This window comes from Coturnix japonica, chromosome 3, assembly GCF_054131305.1.
Source record: "Coturnix japonica strain WE chromosome 3, WE-NBRP24, whole genome shotgun sequence".
In the NCBI taxonomy this organism is placed as follows: domain Eukaryota; kingdom Metazoa; phylum Chordata; class Aves; order Galliformes; family Phasianidae; genus Coturnix; species Coturnix japonica.
This window is the reverse complement of record NC_140665.1, coordinates 15,593,900-15,604,045: the sequence shown is the minus strand read 5'-3', so window position 1 is coordinate 15,604,045 and position 10,146 is coordinate 15,593,900. Positions and strand designations below refer to the sequence as shown.

At 44.6% G+C, this 10,146-nt stretch overlaps 1 protein-coding gene across 7 annotated transcripts in view; it reads left to right on the top strand.

Moving 5' to 3' along the window:
- Positions 1 to 102: 102 nt before the first annotated feature.
- The window catches only part of PLCB1 (phospholipase C beta 1), a 346,674-nt gene continuing 336,630 nt past the window's right edge, over positions 103 to 10,146 (top strand). For all 7 annotated transcript variants that reach the window (XR_014943800.1, XM_085541097.1, XM_015857085.3 and 4 more), the window contains exons 1-2: positions 103 to 486; positions 9,702 to 9,779. Coding sequence is in view for 6 of the 7 variants with exons in the window: in XM_085541097.1 (XP_085397223.1) it covers positions 388 to 486; positions 9,702 to 9,779 (177 nt within the window). In the remaining variant the exon portion in view is untranslated. The remainder of the gene's footprint in view (positions 487 to 9,701; positions 9,780 to 10,146) is intronic.

The window sequence follows — 10,146 nt, the reverse complement described above, 5'->3', positions numbered from 1 at the left end:
GCGGCCGCCAGGTGTCGCCGCAGCGCTGCCGGCTCGTCGCGCTGACCTCGCGCGGGGGAACCTCGGGGGCCGAGCCAGGCGGAGGAGGGGCGGGCGGGGAGCGGGCAGCGCCGCTCGAGCCGTGCCCTGCCTGCGCGTGTGAGAGCGAGCGGCGGTATATAGGGGATGTGCCGCCGCATGGCTCGCCCTGGCCGCCGCGCCGGGCTCCTCCTCGGGCGCCAGTGAAGCCTCTCGCTCTCCGTTTCGGCGGCCGCTCCTCCGCCCGCGCCCAGCGCGGTTCCCGGCCTCTCTCCCGGGGCTGTTCCCGGAGCCCCGCCGTCCTTCCCGAGGCGGCCGCCGTCTCCAGCGGCTTTTCCGCTCCGGAGCGAGCGCGTAAATGCGGTGCAGATGGCCGGGGCACAGCCAGGGGTGCACGCTTTGCAGCTCAAGCCCGTTTGCGTCTCCGACACGCTGAAGAAAGGCATCAAATTCGTCAAATGGGACGATGTGAGTAGCTCCGGCTCTCGGGCCGAGCGGCCCGGGCACGGCGCGGGGCAGCAGCGGGCGCTGGGCGGTCGGGAGGCTCCGGCTCCTACGGGCGGAACGTCCGGCCGGGCCGCCCCGCGGGCACCGTGCCCGCCCAGCGGGGCAGGTGGAGGTGGAGGCAGCCGCGCTGCACGGACGGGGCCCTTGTCCCGGCACAGGCCGGCGGCTCGCAGGGTCCGTCCGCACCGGGGGGCGCTGCCGAAGCATCAGCCTCGTGCGCCCAAACTTTCTCCAACACTGAAGTCTCCTCCGCGCTCCTCCCGCTGCCTTCCCAGGCCTGGTGTTGTTGCCCAGCTCCGGGCACGTTATCCCTCGGGTCAAGTATTCCCGCCCCTCTCCTTCCTCCGGTTACTTGGGACGCTTAAAATCGCACCTGCTTCCCACTTGCTGCTTCCCGACACTTTTCATTTGCGTTGCTTCACGTAGAGCAGCGTGGTTGTTGCTTTACCGTCAGCAGGGCAGCTGTTCTGGCTGCCTTTGCAGGCTGTGCCTGGGATGCTGTCAGAGAAAGGTAGCCCTTCTCTGGTCGGCTTTCTTATTGCCAGGTCATGAAAGTGAGAATCATCTGTAGTGGAAAGGGAAAGCGGAGAGGATGGGTTCTCTCCTAGCTTTGCTCTTGCAGTATTATGCATCCCGTATGAGGTTGGGTGTTTGTCCCCCAGTTGTGTGCCCAAAAGTCTGCCTGCGATGGGTATATAGGGACAGAAGAGCAGATGGGAAGGCAGGCTGGAACACCGGACAGGCTGAGTGTTGTGGGAGCTGCTGAGATTAACTTGAGGAATGCGTCACAGCTCTCACACTTCTTCTGTACGTTTGGCTGCACTGAAGACTTGCACAACAGCAACTGGAGGGACAGCAGAGAAGGGGCAGTGCATGTGTCTGACAATTGTTCTGCTGTGTATTGTGGTTTTGCCATTGCTCTCAGCCTGTCCGGGAGCCAAATGTGTAATCCTGACCTCTATAAACCTGTAACAAGCGCTTTCAAGGAAGGAAAGAACGTCAAAGAAGTGAACAAATTGTAGAGTGGCATTTTATTTACGAGGGAAGGCTGATACCTTTCTAATAAACTCTGCAATCTGACCTTGTCCGCAGTAATAAACAGTGCTTTGAGACAGGTTATGATTGTTGAGAAGATAGATGGAACTGAGCTCGAATGACTCGTCTGACAGTCAGAGACACAGAAGGATTGCCTTTGGTCTGTTTCTTTTTAATTAGCATATAAGCAAAATAACCTCAGCCTTTGCCAGTGTGGTTGTATTTTTTTGTAAGCTACCAAGATGTTTACACAGATAAACGCAAGGGTCAAGTGAATGGTGATTTATGTCTCCAGAATGGGACTCTAAGCAATTAGGCAACAATTGAAATGATTTGCATGCAATTTCCAGAGCATTGTATTGCCTACTTTAGGATGTCCACTGTGCAAGAAGAGCACCTGCTTCAAATTCTGTTTGCCACAGGCTGAATGGAAGATCTTCAATTTTAAATGTCAGCATTGCAGTAATAAAAGAAGGGCTAAGATGCCTATAAATGTACTGTTTGGGCTAAAGGTGATAGTGAGTGACATGTGGGTATTGCCTGGAATGTGTTACTGAGGGAGTTCTGTTGTGTTGAGGGAGTGCTTTTACCCACTAATTCAGGGAGACTGTGGAAATTGATGTGTATTGAGCTACACCTGTGTGATGCTGAATACTTGTGTTAACTCATTGCTGACAACTCATGTTGCCCTCCCAGTCCTGAGTTTTGCTCATGGTGTTTTTTTCTCAGCAGCAAAAGCATCATGAAATCAGACATCAGGGGAAATTAATCTCTTTTAGCATCCTGGCTATAAGGACGTCTGTAGACTAATGCACATTTAGTAACTTTGAAAAGTGCTGGTCCCTGAGTAGCCAGTAACTTCTTCAGAGTATTTGTTTTCTATCAAATGAATCTGGTTGTGGAGTTGTAAAGAATGACGATCACTAATCTGAACCTCTGCGGTCTGTTGTGCAGTACACATGCACCAGCTCTGAGTGAAACAGTAGGCTGTAATGAGGAATGGTAAACTACAAAATGTAGCAATGAAATGGGATTGACCACGGTGAGTGCTTTGGATCTGCTGTGCTCACAGGGCTGGTCAGAAAAGCTGGGCTCATGTACTGGTGTTTATGGCTCACAAAGAATGAATGGGAGTCTGATCCTGAGTTCCCGTTGTAGGCAATAGCCTTTCAGTATACTTTCTTGCTGTCTTGTTTTGCACATGGCTCTACAGACTTTTTCCTTCACTTCTCACAAAGAGAGGAGGTTTTTTTTTGTCCATTCCTATGACTTGAACCAAGTTTCAGCCCAGAGCAAAATTTTTTCAGCTGATAGAAATTAAGATACTGAAAAAAAAACCCAGTGCTTTTAGAAAATGAGAATGCAGAAAGAATTTTAACCAGGGCACGAGAGGCGTGTGAGGAATTTCTTGGTGTATGGAGTAACAGTTGTTAAAGAATGTGTTTGGTGGCTTTCAGAAGGATGCTGCAGGGTGATATGCAGAACACGTGTGAAAAGCAGCAGTGGTGCACACTTGGAAGCAGAGCCACCCATGCACACCCCATCCTCAACTCTGTGCCTGATTGGTAACTCTGAGGCTGCTGGTACATAGCTGGGGGTCTGATGTTGTTACATGAGCATCCCCTCCGAGGAAGAGCAGGGAAGCATGCTATGTACTCTGTGGGAGCCTTATCCAGTGCCTGCATCTCCTCCTGCCCTGCCCGCCCCCCCCCCCCCCCCCCCCCCCCCAAGCATGAAGGCGGTCCACTTGGAAAGAGAAAAGCCTTACCTGAGCCTTGCTAAGAGCCTGGCAGAGGAGAGGCAGAGTTTCTGTCATCTTGGGGTTAAATACACGCCGTTGGAAGGCAGGCAGTTCAGGAACCTTCATGTTCCATTTCCTCCTCAGACCGTTTTCAGTTTCTGAACTGTAAAAGCATCAGAGACAATTAAAGAGTTTTGGCTTTGCAGGTCAAGTCACATGTTTGCGCATTGGCACTGGCTGTAATGTCACTTACATTCAGCCATGTAATGCCTGCTAGATTCTTCACAAACTAAATCAAGTCAGAGCATCAAGCTCTAAAGTCCGACTGACTGCTGTCCTGTCATTTTGCTTTCCCTTGCTATTTCTCTTTTAATCTACAATAGTTCTATAGTCAAGAAGACACATCTTAGAGTTATTGTTCTTGATATTTGCATTGGGTTCACAAAGTACTGTAAGGAAATGGCTGAAGTTTAAATGAGTGGAAGACAAAAGTGACTGGCTTCGTAGGGTTTCTGGGGATGCTTTGTAGGGTTTTTGGGGATGCATGGGAGTGCATGTCTGGCTTATGGTACCTGCTTCCTGAGCTGCCTCATGCTGCCTTTGGGATTTCTATAACCAATTCCCCTTTACTGCCATAAAGAGACAGTGAATTTCCTAAGTACTGGTGTGTGGTCTTTAAACAGATGAGCTCTGATGCTCTTAGAGAGAAGCAAGGACTGTGAAAGGAGAGGGAAGGCTTGAAGAGGAGCTGCCTTGATTCATTCAGCTGTGGTGAAACTAAGGGTTGTAATAGCTGTTCCTGATGAGTTTTAAAACAGTCTAAAGTGAATAAATAAAAAAGCTGCCATTAAGTCTATGGGTGAAGCTCTTCTGTAGGTGCTTGCATTTAGTGCAAGTATGTTGCTAGCTGAGGAGATCAATGAAACTTGAGTATAAAGGACTTCCTCAGCACTGATCTGAATGAAGCCTGAAGGGGCTCAATCCTGCCTTGGCTGTGTCATCTTTTTGCGGTGGGAACAAGATGGGTATGACTGAGTTAACAAAGAGCTCAGCAGCACAGTTGAAGTGTGGTTTTCCAAATGCAGTCATTGGCATACTGAAGCAAGTTAATTCAGAAATAGGTTTGTTTTTAGCTCTTGCTTAAAGGCTTTCTTATCTTCACTGGTGATAATATGTACTTCACATGAAGAATTTGACTGGTTTCTCTGCGGCTTATGCTATTTACTTTTAATAGCAAGTTAACCATTACAGTGAGGTAATGCATCATTACCTAAGTTGAGGGGTGTGATTGCCTTTCTTATTAGAAGAAATCTTTAGTTACTGAAACAAAACTCCTGGTAGATAGTATTGGTTAGTGGCTGCAACATCAGCTATTTCAGCAAGAAGCAAAAATGAGCCAGCTATTCTAAGTTCTATTTTAATACCACGTTTCTCCTGGAGCTAATCTTTGCCTTTATGAGTGTTTTTGAGCTCAGACGAGTGCTATGTGGAGTTTTCAGGCTTTATTTGTTTGGAATCTTTTCAAGAAGATTATCTGGTGTATAGGGATACATTTACTTGAAAGCCTAAAGGAGATGGAGCATCCAAGTGTCGTTGTTAATGATAAGCTGAGAACAAACAGCAGAAAGAAGACCAGAAATCTTCAGAAGGACTTGAAGATGTTGGGGAAATAGAAAAGCTCCTATAGCTTCCCCTCCACCCCCAACCTGTATATTTTGAAACTCAAGTCTTTCACTGCAGTGTATTACAGAGACTGTGGAAAAACAAGCAACTATTGTTCTCTGTATTTAAAACTAAAACAATAAGCAGAAAATAGTTTATTTTTTTTCTGAATGTTTTCAGCCTGGAGGGGAGAAGTTAGTCAGACTCTTTGGATTTTTTTCTTGTTGGTTTTCTGTTCTTTGTTGCTCATCATGTAATAGATGAGTACTAGCTTTGTGCTATCTAAAATATTTAACGTAAATGAATAGAAGTTGTGGTTCATGTAGTTTGCAATGTGGGTGATTATCAGATTGCTTAACATTTCCTCTTGAAACGCTGAATATTAAGAAAGCATCTGTCCTGCAGGGTGAATAGATGTGTTCCATAGAAGATCTGGAGAAGCCTTTGTGTGGTTTAAGCTGCAGGTTATATCTGCTGTTGAAGAGTCAGAGCATTTGGAGTGTTGCTAAATATTAAGGAAGGTGAAAAATGGAACACAGCTCTTGTCAGCAAATGAGAATCCTATGTGAAAGGGAAGTTAAGAGTGAATTGAAGTGGTCTCCTGCGTGCACTGTCCGTGTTCTTAACTTCAGTGTTTGAGTGCTTCAGACTTTTTTCTTTACTAAAAAAGACCATGGTGAAATAAATCATTATGGGATCTTTTATGTGTTATAAAGTAAATGCTTCATAATCATCTTTTAATCAATTTTCATGAGAACCATTAGATGACAAAATGTGTTCCCAATTGGTCTGTTTTAGATTAAAAAAAAAAATAGACCAACATTAAAAACTCCTAATTTTTAATTTGTGATTAGGTACCTTGGTCCTAATTTTCAGACAGCATCGCATCATTCAGTCAGATGTTTGGAATGATTCCCCAGTGAGTTCAGATGAATTTGGGCTCAGCATCTCTAAAACTTAGATAACGAACCATGGAAACACAGTTCTGGTTTTCCCTCAAATTGGAATACTGCATTTATGCCTATGGACAGTTTGGTTTAATTTCTTTGCTCATCACATAAGAGCTGTCTGGCAGCGATTAAGATTGTCCCAGTTGACATTTGGCTACATACCTTTCTTTATTCCTTTCTTCTTGCCTGCCTAATTTGTAACTCCTACAACAAATAAGGACAAATGGAAACTGCATGAAATAAGGCTGTAATTAGCCCAAGATCATGGACACCTCGAGAAAGGAGGCAGGGGTTGTCTGCTCCTGAGGAACAAATCCTGCTTGAGGTAGCTCTTAAAATTGCAGGAAGTTAGTCTTAATTACCAGAGTGCTGGCTCCTGTCATGTGGTGCCATCAGCACAGTTGCTCCAGGGTTTAACCACTCTAATGGTGAAGAATATTTCCCTGTGTGTCCCTGTTGAACAAGTGGGATTTCAGTTTGTGAGTCCTGACTTTCATTTTTAGTCCTGTGTCCAGTCCTATTTCATAACCGCATTCCATTTTTGATTTCCTGTCCTGCTTCCAACCTCCAGCTCTTATTTCACCTTCTCCAGCCTTCTGTTTTAGCAGGTTGTTCCTTTACAAGGTTACCAGGGAGTTGGGCAGTTTATTCCTCCCTTCTCGGTAGTTCAGCTGTCAGACTGAAGAGGGAAGCTGTTGGGGTTAATAGGGCAGTGCTGTAAGCCCCATCTGTAGCAAGAGATGATCGTAAAACTTGTCTGCTTTTCTTTTAAAGATCTGTTGATATGGATTTTCACTGGAGTGTTTATAGGGAATGTTATCAGTATCTGCACAGTTTATTGAATCTCATCTGACTTACGATCTTGCAGTTGAGGAGGTACATGCAACATGTCATTTCCTTGTAGGATCCATTAGAAACTTATTTATGATGGGATTGATTGATTGTTTGCATCACAGGTACGCTATTGACGTTCTCTGATCATTTGAATGCTGGTTTGTGCTTGGAATAAAACATAGTGGTGATATCTTCCTTAGCACATAATGAATGCCTTAGCATGGTGGTGGCATCTGCCTTAGCATGTAATGAATGAAGTACAGAGAGTTGGTGGTCAGTACTATTGAAGTGGAGGTGGCACTCTTTTGCTCACTGATGTTGGATGTGGCTTAGGAGGCCCACACCTGAAATTAAACCTCATTTTCAGTGTACCTTTTTGATCATTGCCTAACTTTGCCATCCCTGATTGCAAAGCAACATAAAAGCCACAGACCTCTTCCATGTGACTGAGCCTGCTGTGTTCATGTGGAGCGGGCAGCGCAACATGCAGGCCTGACTCAAGGGGCTTATTCCCATCCTGCTCCCAGATCTGAGTGGTGTGGCTCCTAGTGACAGGGGCTTCAGAAGGCTTAGCAGTTATCTTTTAGAACATATAAAGCATTCTGCACACGGCTTTTATTGCTGCTGTTAACTGTGTGGAAGGCTTCCTAAGACTTATGTACACAGAGCCACGTATACAAAGTTATTCTCTGATCCCGTGTTTGTGTAGTGTGACAGAGTGAGGCTCTTGTGTTCATCAGTGTATTAATTATGTTCTGCTTAGTGTCAGAGTAGTGTAGCTAGTTTAGCAAACGGGCATAATGCATGGCTGCTTTTTTATAGCTACTTTTAATATAAAATCTTTCTGGAGCACAGTTTATCTGAAATTAACTCAGCATTATCCTTATCATGATGGGGCTTCCTTTATGTCACCTCAGAGATACTAAGGCTCTCCCCCCAGCCCCCACTTTTTTGAGTCTGATTATAGTTGAAACCTTACAGCCCACATCTAGGGAAGTATTGCTTTGACAGCTACATGTCATCAGCACAGGCAAATCCAAACAGCTTTGGGGCTGAAGCAGCTGATTTGAAACGATAAACCACCGCAACTGATTAATGTTAGACATAATCTCTTCATGCCTGTCTGTTTCCCATTGCTTCAGTCTACTTTTGTCCGTCCCCCCTGGGTGTATATGTCTTATGACACTGCAGAAAGAGTCTTATTCGTTCCTTATTTTACACGGTTATTGAGTAGACTGCATGGAACACGAAACAGGAAAAATGAAATAGGATGAATAAGGAGAGTTATCTCAGAACAGCGTCAGCAGTGCTGTGTGAGCAGCCTTGATCCCAGCTGGGACGCGGCCCACAGCACTGACTGGGACAGCTGCACTTGTTCCCAACCTCTGAAAGCTCTTGTGGAGCCATGTGGGGTATGGATGTACTGGGGCACAGTTAATCCCCAGATCTTCCAGCGACAACAAGGATTTGTGCACTCACTTAAAAGTTTGAGTTTATATTTCTTCTTGGTATAGAATTTCCTTTGGTTTTGTTTTCTTTCCAGCATAAGAGAAATACACACTCAACTCCTTTGTTTCATGAATGCCCACTATTGGGAGTTTGTTACTCCATCACCAAGTTCTGCAGTGATAGCAAAATACAGGAAAGTGTTATCTTTCTGCCTCAGAAATGACGCTTTATAAGTTCTTGTTTATGGGCCTGCCACCTCCAACAACTTTATTTGCATTTGAAGTGCCCCTTTCCCCCCTTCCCAAATAATCAACACCAACAAATGCCACTGCACAAACAGAAAACCTCCACAATTAAATGCAGTTGATTTTTGTGATCTGAGTGCATGAGAGCCTGATTTGTTGTTCTCAAAGGAATTTAGGCTGGCCTCACATAATGCTGCTTTGGAAGTAGGTGGATGCTAAAGCTGTAAAATACCTATAATGCTTCAACTGAAACATGCATTCTGTTTGAGGAGGTACTTAGTCAGGTTTCCTGTAGAGATAAGGCATAAGCTATTTTTCACTGCATGTCTTTCTCCTCTTTTCTGTGCTATCTCCATAGCTTTCTAGTTGAATGCAGCGAAAAGGTAGGGGTCTGAAGGCAGCAGCAGTGTAAAAAAATATTATAATTGTAATATTGTAATAAAAAGTGATAGAGCAAGGATAGGAGGAATCCTGTTAGGAACAGGCTACACAGATTTCAGTTATTGTTAGTTATCAGGGAATCCCAGTGGGTGAGAGACGTAATGAACACCCACTTGTGGGAAAGGCTTCAGTTTGAGCCTGTATCTCCTGGGACAGGTGCCAGTCTGAAGATATGTTAGTAGGAAATCAGCCCTCCTTAATGTTAGTATTTGCAAAGATGCTTGTTTTCAGGTTACCCAGACCATGTATCTTACCATAGCAAACAGGTTTTTAGTTGATCTGGGAGAAGAATATACGTACTTCCATTACTGAAACCATCAGATTAGGATTGTTGTGGTGGTTGTTTTTGTTTTAAGTACAGTAATTGACAGAGCCTTACTGTAGCATAAGAGGTGCTATTTGAATTTTCTAGTCAAATTCAGACTTTAGATGTTAAATAAAGCTTGTAGGCATTTAGCTTGATCTATATATAAACGTTAATCTGGATTCAGATAGGACTTCTGATAACTGTAGTGCTTCATTATATGGACTCTAGTTTAACAGTGTTATGCCTGTCTAACTCCATTTCTAGCTTTTCTGGAAATACTCCATGTGTTGATAGGTCAGGAGTTAGTTAACACTGTCTCCTAAGTAATGGAAAAGCATTATGTCAGGAACATGGAAATTAGGCAGGTGATTCTAAATTCTCTCGTGGTATCCTGCAAGGGTGTACCTTCAGGGTACTATTGTAATTCATTAACATGAATGGCAAAGTAGCTAGTGTGTAATTACATGATATGTGTGCTGACGTGTTATTTGTTGGTTTTTTTTCCCATCTAGGACTCAACTGTTGTGACTCCAATTATACTCAGAACAGATCCACAGGGATTTTTCTTCTACTGGACAGATCAAAACAAGGTAAGAGTGAATGATTCCTATTCTAGAATGGTTGTTTCTGTTTCTGGTGGTGTGATGGGCAGGAATTAGGAGGTTTTGCATGCCAGTTCTGACATAATAGACAAGCATTGCGTCTGTTTATGTTCCTTTGCTCTTCTGGGGCAGAAATATAAACAGGCCTGTGGCTCATCTCTAGTGCATAAAACATGGAGAGAAGGGAGAAATTGTGGAGTTCTGCTGTACACTGATCATATGCAGCCATGTTAATGGTCTGATGGCCAATGAGATGTGAAACGTTTTCAGTTTACTGGCAGGGATCAATTTAGCATGCTGTTTTGTTTCCAAGTTGTGGTTTCTCTGTTTTGCCTTCCATACACTGAGGATGTTG